At 44.1% G+C, this 23,848-nt stretch overlaps 3 protein-coding genes across 28 annotated transcripts in view; 2 read left to right on the top strand and 1 right to left on the bottom strand.

Annotated features, from left to right (window-relative positions):
- ATP5PO (ATP synthase peripheral stalk subunit OSCP) overlaps positions 1-23,848 on the bottom strand; it is a 1,173,690-nt gene that overhangs the window by 101,426 nt on the left and 1,048,416 nt on the right. The window lies entirely within an intron of this gene.
- MRPS6 (mitochondrial ribosomal protein S6) overlaps positions 1-23,848 on the top strand; it is a 519,933-nt gene that overhangs the window by 162,323 nt on the left and 333,762 nt on the right. The window lies entirely within an intron of this gene.
- On the top strand, positions 8,059-8,819 carry LOC126950729 (peptidyl-prolyl cis-trans isomerase A-like). Its single transcript, XM_050784697.1, has one exon. It carries the CDS (start codon positions 8,100-8,102, stop codon positions 8,595-8,597), a length of 498 nt encoding a protein of 165 aa, XP_050640654.1. The 5' UTR covers positions 8,059-8,099; the 3' UTR covers positions 8,598-8,819.

The following is a 23,848-nucleotide window of genomic DNA, read 5'->3' as shown; positions in this document are numbered from 1 at the left end:
ATACATCAGGACCAACTCCTGGCTGACGAAGGTGGGAGTCATTGAACTAGGGGAACTCCGGCCGTCACCTCACGCACCTACTTTATGGCATCTTTTCATCTGAACCATTTTGTTGCTTGACGGTGATGATCCATGACCTTTAAAACAGATAAATCACTGGGTGTAGTGGCACGTGCCTGTGGCCCCAGATACTTGGGAGGCTGAGGTGGGAGGATCCCTTGAGCCCAGGAATTGGAGGCTGCCGTGAGCTGTGATTATGCCACTGTACTCCAGGCTGGGTGACAGAGGAAGACCTTGTCTCCAAAAAATAGTAATAATAAATAAATTATAAAAAATTTAAAAATTAAAAATTGAAAGTTAAAAAAAAAACACAGAAAAGTCACAGGCAGACCTTTATCAGAAACCACCATGCTTGACTACCTGGGGCAGTGCTGTGGTCCTGGCAGGGGTTAGAAATGGAACTAAATGGCCTTTGACAGCCACTAAGAGGCCCACACCTTTTGTTAATTCTCCTCTAGGATGTTCTTGCGAAACTGAGTTGGAGACTCTTCGTGAACTCATATCGGTTCTTCTCAAGGAAGAGCCTCTGCCTATGGAGAGTTGTACTAAGCTATACTCTTAAGAGGATATAATGACCTAATATAGGCAAGAAAATTAGTATTTATTATTAGAATAACAATCTATCTATAAAATACATTTGTTATGGAAACACAGCTCATGTTGAGAACTGTAAATAGCTTTGTTTTCCATTTTCTATACTGCCTCCCCCGCAAATACAGACAGTAATCAATCTGGAATGTCACTTACTTAATGGCATGATCTGGCCTTTTAAAAAAAAGAATAAAAATATAAAATAAAAAATAAAAATTTAAATTTCAAAGCAGTTTTCGATTTATAGAAAAATTGCAAGCATAGTACAGAGAGTTCCCATAGGCCTCACGTCCACTGTTTCCTGTTTTTAACAACTTATGTAAATACAGTACATTTGTCACAATTAATGAGCCAGATATAATATTATTAACTAAAGTCCACACTTCATTCGTATTTTCTTCAGGTTTTCCTAATGTCCTTTATGTACTGTTTTCTGTTCTAGGATCCCACTGGGGATACTACATTACATTTAATCATGCCTCTTTAGGCTCCTCTTGGTTGTAACAGTTTCTCAGACTTTCTTGGTCTTTGGTGACCTTGACAGTTCCGAGGAACACTGGTCACCTATTTGTTAGAATGAGGAGTTGAGATTTGTCTGATGTTTTTCTCTTGATTACACTGGGGTTATGGAGTTATGGGAAGACCAGAGACGTGAAGTGTCGTTTTCAGTAAATCATGTCAAGGATACATATCACCTACAAGATTCATCACTGTTGATGTTGACCTTGATGACCTGGCTGAGATAGTGCCCGTCAGACTTCTCTAGTGCAAAGCTCCTCTTCCTCCACCCCTTCCATGCTGTGCTCTTTGGGAAAAAGTCTTTTTTCTTTTTCTTTTCTTTTTTTTTTTTCTTGAGACAGAGTCTTGCTCTGTCACCCAGACCGGAGTGCAGTGGTGTGATCTTGGTTCACTGCAACCTCCGCCTGCTGGGTTCAAGCGATTCTGCTGCCTCAGCCTCCTGAGTAATTGGGATTACAGGCACCCGCCACCACGCCCGGCTAATTTTATATTTTTAGTAGAGACAGGGTTTCACCATGTTGGCCAGGCTGGTCTCGAACTCCTGACCTCAGGTGATCCACCCGCCTTGGCCTCCCAAAGTCCTGGGATTACAGGGATGAGCCACTGCACCCGGCCTTCTTTTTTTCTTTTTGAGACAGTTTCACTCTTGTCACCCAGGACAGAGTGCGGTGACATGATCTCAGCTCACTGCAACTTCCACCCACCCCAGGTTCAAGCGATTCTCCTGCCTCAGCCTCCCGAGTAGCTGGACTATAGGCACGCACCACCGCATCCAGCTAATTTTTGTATTTTTAGTAGAGATGGGGTTTTGCCATGTTGGCCAGGCTGGTCTTGAACTCCTGACCTCAAGTGATCCACCTGCCTTGGCCTCCCAAAGTGCTGGGATTACAGGCATGAGCCACTGAGCAAGTCCTGATAAATTTCAATAATTTGACTGTTCTGGTGGATGAAGGCCTTGGATATTTCTCCTTGTAGGGGGAATCAGTTGTTCTGAAGAAGTTTGGTGTTTGCCTTAAGATGGTAAGTAGAAGCTTCTCTGTGACAACCGCATTTTATACTCATGAAAACATTCCAGGAATATTAATCATGTGGCTCTTGTAGTCTTAAAAAGTCTGTATTGCTTCAGCAATTTTGTCAAGGGGGTTGTAGGAAAAAAAGGGAGGGGTGGCAGAGTGTCAATTTTCTTTAGGGTGGCAATAAGCTCAGCTAAGATTGCATATTTCTCAGACTCCTTGTAGCCAGGGGAGATCTTTGGCAATTCTGGCTAATGAGAAGTAAGCAGATGTTACCGTGTGGGGCTTCCAGGAAAACTCTTTAAAAGAAGACAGAAAAAAAAATGTTGGGATCGGGGAATAAATTGGCATGCACCTTTTTTCATCTGTTGTTCCATTTCTTCTCCCTGGAATGCTGATGCAATGCTGGAGGTAGAGTTGCCCTTTTGTAGTCACATGGTGACTGTGAGCATGAAGGCACAAACTAAGCAGGGAATCAAATAGCTCGAAGAAACATCAGTTGTAGACAGGGTTGTGCAGCTGCTATACCAATCCTGAATGGCTTACCACGGCAGCCCTTTACACGAGAAAAGCAAAGCCCCTAATTTGTGTAAGTTAATATTTTGGGAGTGTCTGTTACTTGCAGTCCAACCCAACATCTAACTGAATCAGAGGTATTTTCAGTCTACACTAGTGGTTGAGAGTATGGACTTTGAGGTCTGACAGACCTACTGATATGTTGAGCTATGTGTCCTTGGACAGACTGCCTCACATTTCTCAACTTCAGATGCTTCATTTGTAAGATGGGATCAACAACAGTACCACTGGGTTGTTTTAAGGCTAAGTTGATATATTTTAAGAGCTAGTTAGCTCAGTACCTGACACATACCAACAACTGACTAGATGGTAGAGCGAAACTGAAATTGCCTTCCAGTACAGATAGAGGGTGCACAGTTATGTACACGAAGTTTTGAAACTAGGGCACAGGCAGCGTGTCGTGGCTTGTGCCTGGTAATCCCAGCACTTTGGGAGGCCGAGGCAGGAGGATCACTTGAGGTCAGGAGTTTGAGACCAGCCTGGGCAACATGGTGAAACCTTATCTCTACTAAAAACACAAAAATACCTGGACGTGGTGGTGGGAACCTCTAATCCCAGCTACTCAGGAGGCTGAGGTAGGAGAATTGCTTGAACCGGGAAGGCAGAGGTTGCGGTGAGCCGAGATTGTGCCACTGCACTCCAGCCTTGGTGACAGAGTGAGATCCTGTCTCAAAAAGCAAAAACAAAACTAGGGCATGATTTGGCAGCACTGTGTCTTGGACACTGAATATTATACAGCTGCTGGACTTCATTATCATGTGAAAAATCAGGGTCATCTGATGCTAAGTGGATCTGGCCAGGCCTACTCTCAGACTGGTACTCCCTCTCTCTGCCCCTTCTAGGGGTCTATGGCCACAGATCATTTTAGGAAAACTACCCCACTCAACATATAGCCCCTTGCTGGCTAAGGAGAACTAGGCAGTTATGCAGAGCGAACAGGCTGTAATGCATGTTCCAAGGCCAACCCTTGACTCGGCTGGTTGCACCCAAAATGGACATCCAACCCAAAGGGCCCATTTTTTAGGCTGGCCAGAGGCTGACCAAGGGTCCTAGTAGGAAAATTTCTTACCTCTGAGATGGCTGTTTCAAATGTTCTCATCTCTCCTTAGAACTCCTTCCCTTCCTCATTCCCATCTGATGATGTTGCTTCTCATTGACTGTAGTGAGAAAATAGAAGCAATTGGAGGAGAACTGATTTATTCTCCCAGAACTGAATCTCTGCCCCTTGGCCCTGCCTTCCTTCCTGTTCCCAGGGATGAACTGGACCTGCTCCTTGCAGAGGAGAGCACCTCACCAGGGCACTGGGGCCGTATCCTCTTGCCACTCTGGAAAACCACTTCTCTCTCTCCTATATCATGACATCCAACTGTACCTTTCTTCTGGATCATTCTCTATGCAATTGAGCTCTAACCTCTTCATCTTAACAACACAACAACCTTCTCCCTTGAGCCTGAGCCCCTCCCTGCTCCCTCCTCACTGCTGTGCTTCCCTTTATAGCCACGCACCTGGCCTGTCCTCACTGTTCTGAAAGTGCACTCATCAAGGTCACCAGTGACTCCTTTGTTGTCAAACCCAATGACCAGTTCTGAGTCCCTGGTTTACCCAAACTTCAGCAGCATTTCACCCAAATGATTACTCCCCTTTTGAAAAACTGTCTCCACTTGCTCTCTTCAGTGTGAGAAACAGACAATAACAAATATCAATACCTTTATAACATAATGTTACTTCGTTATGGGCTTTCACTTGAGGATTTACTCATTCTCTGTCTACATTTTTGTCTCTCTTGGGTAGTGCCCATTTCCCTGAGGAAACTATCACTTCAATAACTGGTGGTAGCATCTCTCTTTAAACTGGTGAACCACTTGTAGAAATGTATTTCAGAAGGGAACTAAGCCTTCCGGTTTTAGGGCAGTTTCTTCCAAAATCATTGAAGTTGCTTTCTTACTCAATCCTGGCTACAGGTTTGAATTGTGCAACAAAATGTATTCCCCAACAGACTACTGTACAAATTTTGCTCTCCATTGGGAGGTGAACTTTTTTTCCCTGTCAAAGTTACTTAACTTAAAAAAAATGGGATTTGATGTATTTCTCTTTCAAAATCAGATAAAGCCATCAATTTTATGTACATTTGGCCAACTCTCAAGAGTAGGACAGGGATATCCTAGAGAGGAAGCATTCTCTGCTCAGTAAGGCATGTTTTCTATTTTTGGTTGAGGGGTACAATTGGTGATAGCTTTTCTTTTGTATTAATCAACTCAGATTGCCGTAACAAGATACTATAGATTGTGTGGCTAAACCAACAGACGTGCATTTTTCACAGTTCTGGAGGCAGGAAGGTGAAGGTGTCAGCTGACTGGCTTCCAAGTAAGGGCTCTCTTCCTGGCTTGCAGATGGCCACCTTCTTGCTATGTCCTCACATGGCTTTTCCTTAGTTTGTGCATATAGCAGGGCTGGGGTGGGAGTTGGGAGTGAGGGAAAGAGAGAGGAATTTCTCTTCCTCCTCTTATAAGGCAACCAATTCTATTGGGTTAGGGCCCCACCCTTCTGACGTCATTTAACCTTAATTATCTCCTAAATGCCCTGTCTCCAAATACAATCTCACTGTGGGGGTTGAGGCTTCAACATATAAATTTTGAGGACAACACAATCCAGTCCCTCTCCCGGGACCCTGAGAACCATCCCATGTGACCTGCTACTGTGAAAGTTTTGTAAACTGACTTACCAAATATTGTTCAATCTGGTTTTGAGACCATGATGAACATGCTTCCATGTGGGAAGATCCCAAACTCTATTCTTTAGTTTCAAGTCCTTGCACACAGGAGGAAAAAGTCATGTGCATTGTGCAGCAGTTAGTAGTTTTTCTGAATATTCCATATGGTAATAATAGCTTTTCTTAAAAGGCACCAGACACCCTACTACACCTTTTGTATCTCTAAGCACTTTGTATTATCTTTTAATCCTTGTCACGACCTTGTGATGAATGAAACAGTTATTATTATTCCCAGTTTATGGATGAAGAAACTCAGGTTTAGATAAGCTAGGTAACTTGCTCAAGAGGACACAACTAGGAAATGACTCAATTCAGGTTTGAACCCAGCACTGTGTAATTCCAAGGTATTCTCCTAACCACACTCCATGTCTCCCAGTTGTTGATGAAACGTATACTTCCAAATACTTCATTCCACAATCATCAGGAATGATGGTTCAGCTTAATGCTTTAAAATTAACTTCTGGCTGAGAAGAAGTTAATTCAGTTTGGTTTCGTTCTTGCTTTTATTCAGATTTATCTTATTCATTTATTTTGGTTAGTAACCATTGAGGCAAAGGGATATCGCTCGGAAAAGCCACTCCTAACTTAAAACATTTTGCTTTTATTAGATGTCAAAAAGGTTTTTGGCAAAAGATGCTTCTAAAAAAAATAGTGGAGAATGGTAATGGTGCCATTTCCCATTCTGTAATTTATTTTAATGACTGTCTTCTCTCATCTGGGTCGAGAGTGTCCTAAGACAATTTTATGGGTTTTTTAAATTAAAAATTTTGCTCACTTTTCAGAAACCAAAAGAGAAAACTATCACAGAAGATATTTTTCTCTTCTGTTTGTTCTGTGTTGCAAGTAATATGTTTTTATCATGATTAAAGTCATTTTTTTTTAAGAAGTCCTGATGTTTGAACCATCCGAATTGGAAGAGTGGAAAGGAATGGAAGTGTTTCTCCCTCCTTCTAGAAAGTTAAGGGTAGCAGAATTTGAACACCACAAGCCTTAGAGAGAAGTGACAGAGATGAGGACAGATGACCTAATTGGTTATTCCTAGTTTTTAGAATTAGGGGGCTTATCACTGTTTTCCTAAATGTTTATACCTATAGGAGAATTTTCCAGCTTCCAGGGAATACATTTTTTTTTTTTTTTTCTTGAGAGAGATAAGTGTGTTTACTCTCTTCAGTATCTATTCAGCTGCAAAGAAGTATTGCAGGGCAGAAGCAAACTCTTCAGTACAAAGCAGCTCATTTCAAAGCATCCAGGCTTACTTCTGCTGTCTGTGCCTATTCATCCTATAAACTGCTCTTCATCAAAATAGTTAACTCTCCCCTGTTCTTCCCCCACCCACTCTTGAGAACGAGGGGATGGCAGGAAACCATCAATACAAAAATCTATGTGGCAACAACAACCATTTGGCCTGTTGAGAGGTGCTTATGCAGAAAGAAACACAAGAAAACAAAGAGGAAGAGTGTGTGAACTTCTGACCCTCTTTGCCACATGCCATTTGGTGGGTGGGTGGCATGAGCAAGCGTCCTGCAGTGGGTGTTTTCATGGGACCAAGTGACAAAGAGCCAAAGAGGGTGAGAACTCATGAGTAGCAAGTGGAAAACTACCAAGAGCTGTCCCGTTACTCCTGCAACAAACTTCACCTCGCTCAGGGAGGGTAGCTGAGGCTCACTTCTCCAAATTCTGCAGGACCCAGGCACTCTGATGGGGCCAGCTCTTCGCCGCATAGGAGAGCTTTTCTTCAACAGTGAAGTTTTGTGCCCCGCTCCCTTTTTGGCCCCTGTTGCCCAAGTGGAGTGACACTTTGTCAAATGGAGCAGGCAATGAATAGAGGATATTAATGATTGCTAACTGACTCCCATCTGCTGTTCTGCCTGCAGCTTTTATGAAACCCACATTTTAAAATTAACACATGGAAAAGACAATCTTAGCTCAAAAGTGTCAGATAGGAAAGGAATTCAATCAAAACCCTCTCCGTAGTTGTCTGAGTGAGTCTGCTAAATGTGGACTTGCAGGAGGGCAAGAAATGTTCTGAAAGCTAGTGTGAGAACACAGGCCAGCCTGTGCAATGGCTCCATCAAGGAATTCCAGAAGGTTTTACCTTTGGATTTACACGTTGGATTTAGCATTTGGTGGAAGTTTTCTGGGGAGATGAGAATATGATAACTCAGGGAGGAACAGTGAAAATTGGCTGAGGATGGCTAATACCCTGAGGTTAGTGGTTTGTGTTTTCTCAGAACATGCAGGAAGGCAGGGGGCTTTTCTAGAAAGCACTCTGGGTCTGAAGATGTGAGAGCTGTGATTGAGCTGGGTTTAGCCCTTATTGTGACACCCTGGGCAAGAAACTGAACTCTTCTGAGTGTCTGTTAAAAGGTGACAATAAGACCTGCATCTCTCACACTAGACAGTGGTTGAGAAAGTGATTTGTAACACAGGACATTACCATAAATACTACATAAATTTTTTTATATAAAATAACTTGTAAATAATGTAAGTTGTCAAGGCATTCAGTTGTTCAAGAAACATATATCGGCTTTGCAGACGCTGCCGCCGAGGAAAGTCCTGTACTACTAGCCATGGTCAACCCTACCGTGTTCTTCGACATTGCCGTCGACGGTGAGCCTTTGGGCCGCGTCTCCTTCGAGCTGTTTGCAGACAAGGTTCCAAAGACAGCAGAAAATTTTCGTGCTCTGAGCACTGGAGAGAAAGCATTTGGTTATAAGGGTTCCTGCTTTCACAGAATTATTCCAGGGTTTATGTGTCAGGGTGGTGACTTCACACGCCATAATGGCACTGGTGGCAAGTCCATCTATGGGGAGAAATTTGAAGATGAGAACTTCATCCTAAAGCATACAGGTCCTGGCATCTTGTCTATGGCAAATGCTGGACCCAACACAAATGGTTCCCAGTTTTTCATCTGCACTGCCAAGACTGAGTGGTTGGATGGCAAGCATGTGGTCTTTGGCAAAGTGAAAGAAGGCATGAATATTGTGGAGGCCATGGAGCGCTTTGGGTCCAGGAATGGCAAGACCAGCAAGAAGATCACCATTGCTGACTGTGGACAACTCGAATAAGTTTGACTTGTGTTTTATCTTAACCACCAGACCATTCCTTCTGTAGCTCAGGAGAGCACCCCTCCACCCCATTTGCTCGCAGTATCCTAGAATCTTTGTGCTCTCGCTGCAGTTCCCTTTGGGTTCCATGTTTTCCTTGTTCTCTCCCATGCCTAGCTGGATTGCAGAGTTAAGTTTATGATTATGAAATAAAAACTAAGTAACAAAAAAAAAAAAAAAAAAGAAACATATATCTACAAGGGGCTGTCGATATACAATCAATAACAGACTCGGTCTCTGTCCTCACAAAGTTTACAGTTGACACACGTAAACACAAAAGTCCTTTAAAGTGTGGTAAGTGCTGTGATGGGTGAATACAAGCTTCATAGAAGTTTATAAAGATGACACTTGCCCTGGTCTTGGAAAATTTCCAGGAGGCTTCCGGGAGGGAGTGGTATTCAAGCCAAGCTTAAATGCCATCTCCTCAGTGAGGACTCTCACGCCCTGCTTAGTTAATTAACCCCCTGCCCTCCTGTTTTATCTTTTTTAAAGCACTGTTGCTATCTGATGCGCTCCCTGTGTTTACTTACTGATATTTCGTGTCTGTCTCTCTCAACCAAAATGTAAGCTCATGAGGTGAGGTATTTTTCTGTTTTGTTTTCTACTGCGTCCTCCGTGCCTGGGATAGTTCATGACACATAGCAGGCACTCAAGATATGCTTGTTGAATAAATGAATATAAAATATAAGAGTGATTTGGGCAGCCAGGGGAGCTGGAAATAATATTCCAGGAGCAGAAAACCATAAGCAAAGACCTGGAGACCAAGTGTCGGTGGCTTGGTTTGGCTGGAGTATTAACATGTGAAGGTGGAATATGGAGAGATCAGACTGGGGAAGTAGGCAGGGCCGGATGGTAAAGGGTCTTGTAAGTCAAGTTCAAGGGCTTGGACTTTATTCTGAGGGTTGTAGGGACAGTTGAAGTATTTAATATGGAAGTGATAGATAAGATCTGAGTTTCCACACAGCTTGGGACAGGGAGACCATGAGAAAGCTTTTCTCCTAGTCTGGGAGCAAGACAGTGATGATCTAAACTAGGACTATGGCAATAGGGAGAGGGATTAGAAGGGATTAGAATGGATTAGAAGGGACAGGCCCTGACGGTTGATTGGCAGTGGGGAATGAAGGGGAGGGAAGCTCAGTGATCGGGTGGAGGCAATGCAAGTGACCTCATGGGTGGTGGTGCCATTCATGGACATGGGGAAGACGGCAGCAGAAGCAAGTTTGGGATGAAGATGATGAGTTTTCAGTGTGGATCTTTTAGCTGAGTATGTTTTGTGAACATTTCTGTGTGAGTCAGTCTGGAAATGGCGACTGAAACCATAGATGGTTGGAATTTTCCAGCTAAGAGAGAAAAGGAGGGGGCCTAGGAAAAGTCCCAGAAGACACTAATGGCAGAAGGATGGACAGAAGGAGAGAAGCCCAAGAAGGAATGAGGGAAAAAGATTTCAGGGGGGTCTACGGAAGACCAGGAACAGATGGTGTCACAAAGAGAGAAGAGTTTGCCAGGTCAAGTTAGATATAAAAGTGTTATGGATTTAAAATGTGTCCCCCAAAACAAAATGTGGACGTCCTAATCTCTGGTACCTGTGACCTCATTTAGAGGTCATGAATTTGCAGATATAATCAAGTAAAGATGAGGTCATGCTAGATTAGGATGGGCCCTAATCTTATAAGATGAGGGAAATTTGGACACAGAGACATAAAGAAGACCATGTGAAGACAGAGTCAGAGTTTGGCGTAATGCCACCGTAACCCAAGTAAAGCCAAGGAAGGAGGGCAACCACCAGCACTAGGAAGAGGCAGAGAAGACTCCCTCCCAAGAGCCTTCAGAGGGAGTGTGGCCCTGTCAACACCATGATTTTAGACTTCTGGCCTCCAAACTGTGAGACAATCTGTTTCTGCTGTTTTAAGCTACCTGGTTTGTGATAATCTGTTATAGCAGTCCTACAAAACTAACACAGGAAGAGAAAGTGTCCGCAGATGTAGCAACAAGGAAGTCATAAGAAACCATGGTGAAAGTAGCTTAGTCTAGCAGTGAAGGAGGCTCAGCCTGGAGAGGGCGGTGAAGCTCATGACAGGGGAGAAATGGAGACTGGGTCTAGGCAAGTCTTTCCCCAAGCCTGGCTGCACAGGGAGAGGAAGGAGACTACAGTAGCTAGAAGGTGTCAATGAGATCTATCGAATGATTTATCAAATGATCCATCTATCTATCTATCACCTATCTCATCTATCTATCTACCTCTTTTTTTTTTTTTTTTTTTTGAGACAGAGTCTCACTCTGTTGCCCAGGCTGGACTGCAGTGGCGTGATGTCAGCTCATTGCAACCTCCTCCACCTCCTGGGTTCAAGCAATTCTTATGCCTCAGCCTCTCGAGCAGGTGGGGATTACAGGCACACACCACCTTGCCCAGCTAATTTTTTGTATTTTAGTAGAGACGGGGTTTCACTGTGTTGCCCAGGCTGGTCTCAAACTCCTGAGCTCAGGCAATCTGTCCACCTCCGCCTCCCAAAGTGCTAGGATTACAGGTGTGAGCCACCATGCCCAGCCCTGTATCTATCTATCTATCTATCTATCTATCTATCTATCTATCTATCTATCTAATCTATCGATCTTCTATTTATCTATATCTATCTATCTATCCATTATCTACCTACCTATCTATTTTAAGTAACTGATTAACATACCCATCACTTTACATAGTTACAATTTGTGTCTGTTTGTATGTGGTGAGAACACTTAACGATCAACTCTCTTAGCAAATTTAGCATATTCAATACAGTATTACTCACTATAGTCACTATGCTGCACATTAGCTCCCCAGAATGCATTGCTCTATAACTGGAACTTTGTACCCTTTGACCAATATTTCTCCATTTCTCCCACTGCCTCCTCAGCCCCTGACAACCACCATGCTACTCTCTGCTTTTGTGACTCACATTTTTTTTTTTTTTTGAGATGGAGTCTCCCTCTGTCACCCAGGCTGGAGCGCAGTGGCACGATGTCAGCTCACTGCAACCTCCGCCTCCCAGTTTCAAGAGACTCTCCTGTCTCAGCCTCCCCAATAGCTGGGATTACAGGCGCAAGCCACCACGCCCAGCTAATTTTTGTATTTTTAGTAGAGACCGGGTTTCACCATGTTGTTCAGGCTGGTGTTGAACTCCTGGCCTCAGGTGATCCTCGACCTCCTCAAGTGCTGGGATTACAGGCGTGGACATGCCGGCAATGAGTTCCACTTTTTTTAGACGTAAGTGAGATCATGTCATATTTATCTTTCTGTGTCTGGCTTATATTACTTAGTGTAATGACTTCCAGACTTATCTATGTTGTTCAAAATGTAGGGATTTCCTTCTCTTTTTAAGGCTGAATAATATTCCAGTGTATGTGTATGTGACATGTATGTATCATATTTTCTTTATCTACTCATCTGTTGATGGATACTTAGTTTAATTTCGTATCTTGGTTATTGTGAATAATACTGCAATAAACATGGGGGTGCATATGTATCTTCAAGATATTGATTTCATTTCTTTTGGATATATCCCTAGAAGTGGGATTGCTGGGTCATACAGTAGTTCTGTTTTTAGTTTTTTGAGGAATTTGTCCATAGTAACTGTACTAATTTACACTCCACCAAGTGTACAAGAGTTCCCTTTTCTCTGAAAGAGACCAGTACCAGTCCATGGCCTGTTAGGAACTGGGCTGCATAGTAGGAGGTAAGCAGCAGGCAAGCAAGTGAAGCTTTATCTGTGTTTACAGCCACTCCCTATTGCTCACATTCCTGCCTCAGCTCTGCCTCCTGTCAGATCAGCAGAGGCCTCAGACTCTCCTAGGAGGGCGAACCCTCCTGTGAATTGCACACGCGAGGGACTTAGATGGTGCACTCGTTATGAGAATCTAATGCCTGATGAGCCGTCACTGTCTCCCATCACCCCCAGATGAGACCATCTAGCAGGAAAACAAGCTCAGGGCTCTCACTGATTCTACGTTATAGTGAGTTGTATAATTATTTCATTATATATTAAATGTAATAATAATAGAGATAGAGAGCACCATAAATGGAATGTGCTTGAATCATCCCCAAACCATCCCCCACCCTGGTCCGTGGAAAGATTGTCTTCCAGGAAACTGGTCCCTGCTGCCAAAAAGGCTGAGGACCACTGTTTTTGACAATAGCCATCTTGACAGTGTGAGGTGATATATTATTGTGGTTTTGATTCACATTTCCCTGATGAGATTTTATTTTTCATATAAGGATTTGATTAGATTTAAATGCTGATGGGAACCCATTGGAGAGGAAAACATTTTCTGAAAATACAGTCACGTGTCACTTAATAAGAGAGATATTTGTTGTTGTTTTTTCTTTTTTCTTTTTTTTTTTCTTTTTTGAGACAGCGTCCCACTCTGTCACCCAGGCTGGAGTGCAGTGGCATGATCTCGGCTCATTGAAACCTCAGCCTCCCAGGTTCAAGTGATTCTCATGCCTCAGCCTCCCAAATAACTAGGATTACAGGCACCCATGACCACGCCTGGCTAATTTTTGTATTTTTAGTAGAGATGGGGTTTCACCATGTGGACCATGCTGGTCTTGAACTCCTGACCTCAAGTGAACTGCCTGCCTCAGCCTCCAAAGTGCTGGGATTACAGGCATGAGCCACCATGCCTGGCCAACAGTGAAGGCATGTCCCGAGAAATGCGTTGTTAGGTGATTCTGTCATTGTGCGACCATCATAGAATGTATTTACACAAACCTAGATGGTATAAGCCACTACACACCTAGGCTGTACGGTAGATCCTACTGTTCCTAGGCTACAAACTTGCCCAACATGGTACCGTACTGAACACTGCAGGCAATTGTAACCTAATGGTAAGTATTTGTGTATCTAAACATAGCGAAACATAGAAGAAGTACAGTAAAAATAGGGTATAAAAGGTTAAAAATACTCAAGCCTGTAATCCCAGCACTTTGGGAGGCCGAGACGGGCGGATCACGAGGTCAGGAGATCGAGACCATCCTGGTTAACAAGGTGAAACCCCGTCTCTACTAAAAAATACAAAAAAACTAGCCGGGCGAGGTGGCGGGCGCCTGTAGTCCCAGCTACTCGGGAGGCTGAGGCAGGAGAATGGCGTGAACCCGGGAGGCGGAGCTTGCAGTGAGCTGAGATCCGGCCACTGCACTCCAGCCTGGGTGACAGAGCGAGACTCCGTCTCAAAAAAAAAAAAAAAAAAAAAAAAAAAGGTTAAAAATAGGGTGTAAAAGATAAAAAAAAAAAGGTGCATCTGTATAGGGCACTTGCCATGAATGGAGCTTAGAGGACTGGAGTTTGCTGTAGGTGACTCTGAGTGAGTGGTGAGTGAATGTGAAGGGCATTACTGCCCACTTCTTTATAAACACTGTTACAGACTTTATAAACACTGTATGGCTAAACTAAATTTATAAGCACATTAAGTGATTGTGCTACAACATTACAATGGCTAGCATGTCACTGGGCAATAGGAATTTTTCAGCTCCATTAAGGTGTCATGGGGGCTGTGGTATACACAGCCCGGTGTTGACTGAAACGTCGTTATGCGGCACATGACTGTTTAAGAAAGGGAAGATGCAATCCCAGCTACTCGGGAGACTGAGGCAGGAGAATCGCTTGAACCCGGGAGGCGGAGGTTGCGATGAGCCTAGACTGCACCACTGCACTCCAGTCTGGGTGACAGAGTGAGACTCCGTCTCAAAAAAAAAAAAAATAAATAAAAATAAATAAATAAATAAATAAAAAATAAATAAATAAAAGGGAAGAATCTGTCAGCGAGCGAGGTGTCCAAAAAGGGCAAGTCTATAGGATCCAGAGTAGAGTACCGGGGTGCACAGGTGGGTCTGGAGGTTTGGCTGCAGGAAACCAAGCTGGTTCCTGCCGGACAGCTCTCTGGGAGCCTGAGCATAAGGCCAGCTTAAAGGCAGGCAGAGCAGGTCCACTGGGAGGCTTGAGAAGTAAAAACAAAGTGGTCCACTGGCCAGAATGGGAGGGCTGACAAGGTAAACAGAAGATTGGGAGGCAGACACACATAGCCCAGGTGGAAGCGGGGTTCCGCAGACATTCTGACTGCCCCTCCTATGCACCCACTTTTCCTTGCTGGCTAAGCCCCAGGGTCAGGAATCCACCACTGAGGGAAGGTAACCCCTCTCTCCTTCTGCCGGATATTGGCAATTCTGCTGTAACAAACACCCCCAAGATTTTCGTGGCCTAAACTCATACATGTTTATTTATTGTTCAGAGGGTCAGCAGCTCTTCTCAAGTGCAGATTCAGGGACCCAGGTTCCTTTCACCTTATGATGCTGCTGGATATATGACTTACGGAAGAAGGAAGAGGGTGGGTCATTCACAGGGAGGTAGGCTCATCCCTTTGGTGTACATCTCATTGGCCAGGCCCAGTCATATGCCCTCAACTAACAGCAAGCGAACCTGGGAAATGTAGTTTTCGTGCATGCTGAGGTGGAAGAATGAAGTGGTCAGCACAGCGCAAGCTTCTGCCCCAGCATGTGACGCCTGGAATTATGGCAGCATGGTATAACCATGAGGGCAACTAATCGGACATCTGAGGATGGAAGCGGGGGAAGATGCAAAGAACCTGGGTCTTTGGTGATGTCGTTAAGCAGCTGATATAATCAGCCTGAGGTTTTCCTTTCTGTAGATTTTTTTTTTTAAGACAGATAATTTTTTCTATTGCCAAATTTTTTTGAATTGGAATTTTTTTTGGTTACTTACAACCACAATTAGCATCATTCAGAAACCATGAATTTAATTACATTACTTAAACAACTTATTATACTTAGAGTATTATATTTCATCATAGGAAAGAAGTGGAACAGTATCTAGTTTATTGCTTAGATTTCAGGAAACTCACCTTGTTTAATCTTGACCCCAGTGGGAAAGGGGAATCAAAATGCTTTTTGTCTCAGAGTTAGGGTAGAATTGAATATTTGCATGACATTTACATCCTATAAGAAACAATCAAGAATATGACCGTGTCGATTGGCATTTTAAGCAGTCTGTCATTGACTGACCATACAGATGTAACCTGCCTTACAAACCTCTCTCTAATTCTTCATTCTTTTATTTATCAAGTACTTTTGTAGTACCTTCTACATGCGATTGTTTCTATCTTCATCTGCTAGGTTGTGCACTACTGAAGGGAGATGTTTCTCTTATTTACTTTTATACCTGTGTTACCTAGCAAACAGGATTCCACACATAGATGGGACGTAAATAAATATTTGTCAGGCACAGTGGTTCACGCCTGTAATCACAACACTTTGGGAGGCCAAGGCAGGTGGATCACCTGAAGTTAGGAGTTAAAGACCAGTGTGACCAATGTGGTGAAACCCTGTCTCTACTAAAAATACAAAAATTAGCCGGTTGTGGTGGTGGGTACCTGTAATCCCAGCTACTTGGGAGGCTGAGGCAGGAGAATTGCTTGAACCTGGGAGGGGGAGGTTGCAGTGAGCTGAGATCGCACCATTGCACTCCAGCCTGGGTGACAGAGTGAGACTCTGTCTCAAAAAAAAAAAAAAAAAAAAAAAAAAAAAAAAAAGTTGAATGAAGTTTGATCTGATCTTCCTGGTAGAATTGAAAATGAGTGGGGTTTAGACAGTGTTGGAATGGAATTTTGACTTTATAACTCTCACTGGGTGATCTTGGGGAAGTTCCTTAATCTATCCGAGCCTCAGATTCCTACTTATTGAGGATAACAATCCACAAGAGAGCATATGTAAAGTGTCTAGTTTATGGCCTGGCACAAAACAGGCCCATTGTACATAGCAGTCCTTCTTCCAGTATGTTACATAGATCAAGTCGTTTCAATAGATGAATACTCTAAAAACTCAAATTTTATGGTAAACATAGATAAGAAGGTGAGTCTGCTGCCAGAAAATTATGTAAAGCACATTGCAAATTATATTTGGATTAGTTTCTGCTTTGGATGATCCATGACAAGGTTTCCTGCTATTCATGAAGATAGTTGAGAGTCAACAACCTTTCATTTTCACTCACATGTACCCAGAGCATCTCCCAAACACACAAATGCAAAGAATGAAATTTCCTCTCCAATTTCCAGAGGAGGTATTTATCTTTGCAGCTGAGCTAAAGGATGGCTTAAAATCGAATCTCATGCTAGCATTACGGGCTTGACCAACTGTTCTTTTTAGTTGAAGTGATTTCTCTCACAACTGAGCTGGGTGACACAGTTTTATGACAAGGTTAGACAGCAGTAATTTGTTCCTGTTGGCGTTGGCTGTGCAGGTGAGGCAGACGGCGGGGCTTGTGCTTATTTTGTTTGGATTACAGAGCGCTGCCCTCACTCAGAAGTCCTCAGTTGAGTTGCAGGTCTGTGACTTAGCCACACTGTGACCTTGGGGGTGTGAATTCAAACACGCCCTGGTCTCAGTTTCCTCTTCTATACAATTAGGGTTTTAGAACAGGTATTCTGGAGGTGTCTTGAACTCTAAATTCTATGATAGGGGTTTCTTTGCTACTTCCCTTTCCCCTTATTTATTTCTTATTTCAGTATTCATGTCTTAAATAATTTTTTTTTTAAAAAAAGAACAAAAGCATGTGTGTGCACATAGTTGTCACTGTATTATTTTTCCATGGGGGAAATAAAAGGAAATAGCCTAAGTGTCCATATGACAGAAAAAGCTAAGTAAAGGATAACAGATCAATCAACTTGGTGAAATACCATCCAATGGTCAAAAGGGTTGTTTATGAAGCCTCCCTAGCAAAATGGGAAAATGTGTCTGTCTGATGTTAAATGAAAAAGGCAGAAGATAAGTGATCCCTCTGCCATGATAACAACACTCTAAAAAATACACAGGAATATGTGTGGATTCTAGAAGGGAGTGTGAAAAGTGGAAACAGTTGATAAATTAAAAACATGATGATTTTCTCACTTCTAGTGGGAGGAAGGAAGTGTTCAATACATTTCAAGTTTCCCCTTGGGTGTCTTGTTTTGTACATTTATCTAAGGTGGGCTAATGGGTTTAGGTGCCTTAAGTGCTGGAAGGGGCTGGGGAATAGCTGACCTCAAGCAGGTTAGAGTCCAGTCCTTCCCTCCTCTGTGTCAAAGCTCCTTCCGTAATAAGAGAGGAAAATGTACAATGTGCAGTGTGTTCCTCAAATAGATTGAGCTTTGCTTTTTTTTTCCCCCGCCTCCCTCCACCACTACCTTCTCCTTCTCCTCCCTCCCCTTCTCTCTCTCTCTCTCTGTTTTGTTTGTTGTTACTTACTTTTCCCCCAACGGAGAAAAATTTACGTATAATGAAATGCACACAGTTCCCTGAGTTTTGATAAATGTATACACCCCTGTAATCAACCCTCCCATCAAGATCATCAAGATAGAGAGTATTCCCATCACCCCAGAAAGTTCTCTGTGTTCCCTTCCAGTAGATCACCTGCCCCTAGATAACCAGTGTTCTGATCTCTATCAACATAGATTAGTTTTACCTGTTCTAGAACTTCATCTCAGTGAAATCATATGGCTGGCCTCTTTTTTTTTTTTTTTTTTTTTTTTCGGTCTGGCTTCTTTGGCTCCACATTCTATTTTGAGCTTCATCTATGTTGTGTGTATCACAGCTCATTCCTTTTTATTCCTAGTCAGTATATTCCTGAATGATGGCTCCAAAGATATACAGGTCTTAATCCTGGAACCTGTGAATGTTATGCTGCCAAAGAGATTTTGCAGACGTCGACTGAATTAAAGATCTCGAGATGAAGGATTAGCTCAGATGATTCAGGTGGGCCCTAGATGTCATCACAAGTAAGAGGGAGGCCAAGGAAGACTGACTACAGAAGAAGAGTAGACAATGTGGCCACAGAGGCAGAGACTGGAGGAGCGTAGGGGGCCACCAGAAGACGGAAAGGCCAGGAAATAGATTCTTTCCTAGAGCCTCCAGAGGGAACTGGCCCTGCCAACACCTTGACTTTAGCCCAGTGAAATTGAATTTAGACTTCTGACCTCTAGAACTGAAAAAGAATAAATTTGTACTGTTTTTGTTGCTGCTGTTGTTGTTGGAGACAGAGCCTCCCAGGCTGGATGGAGTGCAGTGGCACGATCTCAGCTCACTGCAACCTCTGCCTCCCAGCTCAAGGGATTCTCTGCCTCAGTCTCCTGAGTAGCTGGGTTTACAGGTGCCCACCACCATGCTCAGCTAATTTTTGTATTTTTAGTAAGGACAGGGTTTCATCAGGCCAGGCTGGTCTCGAACTCCTGACCTCAGGTAATCCACCTGTCTCAGCCTCCCAAAGTGCTGGAATTACAGACATGAGCCACTATGCCTAGCCTGTTTTAAGTCACTAATTTTGTGGTAATTTGTTACAGTGACAATAGGAAACTAATATAATTTTAAACACAATTTGTTTATCCATGCACCTGTTGATACATGGAGGTTATTTGGTGTCTGGAACTATTCTGAATAGAGCTGCTAGGAACATTCTTATGCAAGTACTTGTGTGGACATATGCTTTCATTTCTCTTGGGTAAATATACCTAGGAATGGAATTTCAGAGGCATACAGTAGGTATGTGTTTAACTGTATAAGAAACTTTCAGTTTTCTCAATTGGTTTTATCATTTTATACTTAACAGTATGAGACCTGACCATCTTAAAAAACACATGCACACGGCCGGGTGCCGTGGCTCATGCCTGTAATCCTAGTACTTTGGGAGGCCAAGGTGGGCGATCATGGGGTCAGGAGATCGAGACCATCCTGCCTAACACGGTGAAGCCTCATCTCTCCTAAAAATACAAAAAATTAGCCGGATGTGGTGGTGGGTGCCTGTAGTCCCAGCTACTCAGGAGGCTGAGGCAGGAGAATGGTGTGAACCTGCAAGGCGGAGCTTGTGGTGAGCCGAGATCGTGCCACTGCACTCCAGCCTGGGCGACAGAGTGACACTCTGTCTCAAAAAATAAAAAACAAAGAAACAAAACGACAACAACAAAAAACATGCACACAGACAAAACAGGAAGGTTAGGGTCATTCACCCCAAAGGGTAAGGGACTGGTGGGAGTCAGTCCGTGGGCGTGTTCTGGATGATTCTAGACCCTGACTATACTTCCAGAGTTTTAGCATGAGCTCTAGCACAAGTTTATGCCTAGATTAGTTTTTCTTTATTTTCTTTCTTGAGCAAGAAATGGTTCACCTGATACACCGCTCTCATCCTCTTCTTCCCTCCCGTGTCCCTGTGTTTCCCCTCAGCGTGCACTGTCCTTTCCCTGTGGGAAAGGACCTGGACAACCCAGGGAACAGGAGCCAGTGAGTCTAGACCTCAGAGTCCTGAGAGTGACACAGAAAACAAGACTGCAGTGTGCTGCATGCCTCTGCCGTGTGGGGCAGTCAACCATATTATTCTTCAGTGAATGGAATTTTTTTCCTCCTCTAAGTAGAAAAACACCAGTAGCTCAGATGCCACCCACTGCAGTAGTTGATAAAACACTCAAAGAAAAGGAAGCAGGGAGAAAGAGGAAAATCTCCTTGGATCTGTTTTGTTTTGTTTTTCTGCTACTTTTTTTTTTTTTTTTTTGGTGGGCAATGGGGTAGGGGTTCCGGGGTGGGGGTGTAGCAGGGAACTGTTTTGTTATTTTCGCTTTTTTTTTCACCTAAAGAAAATTTACCAGGTCCCCTTCCAATTCGGATCCTACTAGATTCCAGAAGTCTTCTGAGGTTAAGCTCAAGAACGAAGAGATGGTTGTTTTCCAGATGCTATTTTGGTGAGCCAAGCTTTGACCCCTGAAAGAGGGTCTGGAATCTGGAAATCAGCTGGTTTGTCCCCCCTTACCCCTCAAACTTCTCAAACTTGTTCATAGAGCTCTCAAAACAAAATGGCGTATCAGCTCCTCTCATCTCCTTCCGTTTATAATACCTGTGTAGTAATACCTTGCATAGCTCACCAAGCACACCTCCTTCCATATGAGCTGTGTTATATTGTGGACATCATCTGAAACTACTGAGTCTGTATGGAAATCCTGATGTACTCTCGTGGACCACTAGCCACACTGAGAGTGCTGGAAACTAAAGACCCCAGTGGTCCTTTGAAGCCAAGGACAGTTGTTTTGTACAAGATCAGTGGGGCCAGACCCATCCATTTGTGAGTCCTGAAGTCGAGCTCAATGACAGCGTCTTTCGCAGTGACTGAACGGGCTCCCATGCTAGGCCTGGCTGGATGTTGGCCTGGGAGCCCTCTTTGCACATGGTGGTACAAGTCCTCTCCCTAGTGTGCAGATGTAAGAGCTCTGGAATGTGGGCACAGCATGCGGTATAGGCACATGCCTGGTCCTCTGCAGGTTTAGAAAGAGTTTGCACAGACATGGAGACAGCATGGGAGGCTCAGTGCATTACTTTGCAAAAGAAATTATTTGGACAAGCCCTCAGCCTTCGTACCAAGCAAGAGGTGGAACTACTCAGTTAACCCACCTTGGCATGAAAGTGCTGCCCTGGGTGTAAAGGAGGCTTTTCTCCCAGGTGTCCTTCTGTATTGGACTCCTACCAGCCCCAGACATTTGTTGTGCCAGGCATGACAATACATGCTTGAACTACGTCATCGCTTTCTCTTGTCACCATACTTGGAAGGTAGGTAGAGAAACAGCAGTGCAACTTCTTTCAAGCACCTACATTTCCCCATCGCCTTCCAAGCTAGGCACCCAGAGACCCTGAACCCTGTGGTTCCGGGATATGACAGCAGCAGGGGGTATGGGCATGGGCTTGTCCTCTCAGGTTGAGCCAGTTTGCACAGATGTCAACACCCCGTGGGTACCATGGTGCAGCATAGCATCATGAAAAGAACAGGGCATTTCAGTAAAATGATAAGAGTATGAATATGAATCCCAGGCAGTGGTGAGGATCAAAGGTCAAAGGGGAACACGAGAATGAAGGTGCTTTGTCAACTATCAAGGGGCTTATAGATACGGGTGATTCTTGCTGTTGGTTGGGAGGGTAACACTCATTCAGGCAACATGAGAGTACTCGTCTTTAGCAGAAAATGGTACCCGGTGAGATTAGCACCCAGCAAGGTGGGTGGTATACAGAGAGGTGGTTGTACTAATGTGGAGGTGGAAGTCCCACTGACGAGGTGGGGACTCGGTGAGGAGGTTGTTAGGAAGGAGGATGGTACCCAGTGGGGAGGCTGCGGCCAAAGGGGAGGGTGTGCTCAGCAGGGAGGTTGGTATCCGGGGAGGATGACGGTACCCAGTGGGAAAATTAGTACTTACTGGGGAGATTGGCACCCACTGGGGAGGTTGTATCCAGTGGGGAGGTTGTACCCATTGGAAAGATTGGTAGCAGGGGGAAAGTTTTACCCAGGAGGAAGGTTGTACCCATTGGAGAGACTGATACCAGGGGGAAGGTTTTCCCCAGGGGGAAGGTTGTACCCATTGGAAAGATTGATACCAGGGGGAAGGTTGTACCCATTGGAAAGATTGATACCAGGGGGAAGGTTGTACCCACTGGAGAGACTGATACCAGGGGGAAGGTTTTCCCCAGGGGAAGGTTGTACCCATTGGAGAGACTGGTTTCAGAGGAAGGTTTTCCCTAGGGAGGAGGTTGTACTCTCCTGGGGAGATTGGTACCAGTGGGGAGGTGGCACCCAGGGGGAGGTTGTACCCACTAGGAAAATTGGTGCCAGGGGGAAGGTTTTCCCCAGGAGGAAGGTTGTACCCATTGGAGAGACTGGTTTCAGAGGAAGGTTTTCCCCAGGGGGGTGGTTGTACCCTTCTGGGGAGATTGGTACCAGTGGGGAGGTGGCACCCAGGGGGAGGTTGTACCCAGTGGGGAGCTTGGTACCCAGTAGGGAGTTTGCTGCACGCTGGGAGACTGGTACCCAGTGGGAAGGTTGTAACCAGCGGGGAGGTTGGACCTAGTAGAGAGTTTGGACCTTGGAGAGTCTCATCACCTGATTTAGGCTGTGAGGGGGGACTAAGGGCAGAGGTCAAATGAGATAGAAAAATGTGACTTGTGTAATTTTTCACATTTAAATAAAAAAGCAGAGGCATGGACAAATCTTCAGTACCCTGCCCACAGTTAGATGTTTTAGAGCATCCATTTGTCCATGTTGATTTTAGATTTCTGCCCAAGGAAGCCTAGTTAAAGTCAACATTACTGTGATCAAATGGAGCTCATATTTCTCCTGCCTGGAAATACCTATAATTCCTTAAAACAATGTTTCAATTTACCACAAGTCTGGTGGCATTTCAAAGTGTAATAAAAAACCCACCATCCTTTTCCTGCCTCCCACTCTTGGTGTTCTGGAGAAGACTGGAACACACACGGACTTTCAATCACGGGGAGATGGCTGTTCCTCTGTTTTGTGTACCTTTGTCTTTCCTGGAGTGGAGTGCTGTGATAAACCTACAGATGCCGGTGACTCAGGCTGGGTCATGGGAAGAAGTGGGCGAGTCAGAACCAAATGAATTCGTGGCGTGCTTTCCTATCCAGCCGACATGTTCCAGAGGTTAAGTATGGTGGAGTTTTAGGCCAATTTGGAGCCATTCGTTCACTCAATGAGCTTCATCAACCCATTCCCTCACCTACCATGTGCCTGCATTTGCACTGGTGTTTGGCAGGTACATCTTGACCTGTTAAAATATTGAACTACTTTCACACTGGTTGTCAAATACCCACTGCCTGGATACCTTCCAACCTCCCCAAGGGCTCGTGTCCATTCTGATTGGTTAGTTTCTGTTATTACACTGATTGCTGAGTAGTTGACACCCCAGATTATGGGACAATTAAAACAAATCCTCTCCCAACAAGGGGGTGGCAGATGCCATGCCTTCCTTTCCCTGGAAAATTCCCCATGACTCTTTCAGGATGAAAGGAGGCCCTAACTGCTATTTTTGTTTAGGTGACTGAGAAAACCAAGTGTTGAGAAGAAACTCCGTTGACATGATAAAAAGAGCAGAATTAATATTTGCTATCTCTTTTTCCGGTGCCAAGAAAGTTACTGGAATAACTCAACCAGATAAAATAAGTAGATATGTGACTTTAAAAAGATGAAGTTTGTACAATGAGGCAGATGCCATCGGGCCCAGGAGGAATTTAGTGATGGCGGCATAATTCTCATTAATGTCAGAACTGCCCGGGGTTGTTGTCTATTTGTAGAGTCTAGGGAAACATTGAAGGCAAAATTCAGAAAGCAATTCTAATTCTGAGGTTTTCAATCCTGAACCCACAGTTG

The sequence above is a fragment of the Macaca thibetana genome, chromosome 3, assembly GCF_024542745.1.
Source record: "Macaca thibetana thibetana isolate TM-01 chromosome 3, ASM2454274v1, whole genome shotgun sequence".
NCBI classification, from domain to species: Eukaryota; Metazoa; Chordata; class Mammalia; order Primates; family Cercopithecidae; genus Macaca; species Macaca thibetana.
Note: the sequence above shows the minus strand (reverse complement) of the source record. Positions and strands in the feature narration are given on the sequence as shown.

Bases quoted from the DNA above. Each gene is read 5' to 3' on its own strand.
- LOC126950729 (XM_050784697.1), top strand. From the start codon at position 8,100: ATGGTCAACCCTACCGTGTTCTTCGACATTGCCGTCGACGGTGAGCCT.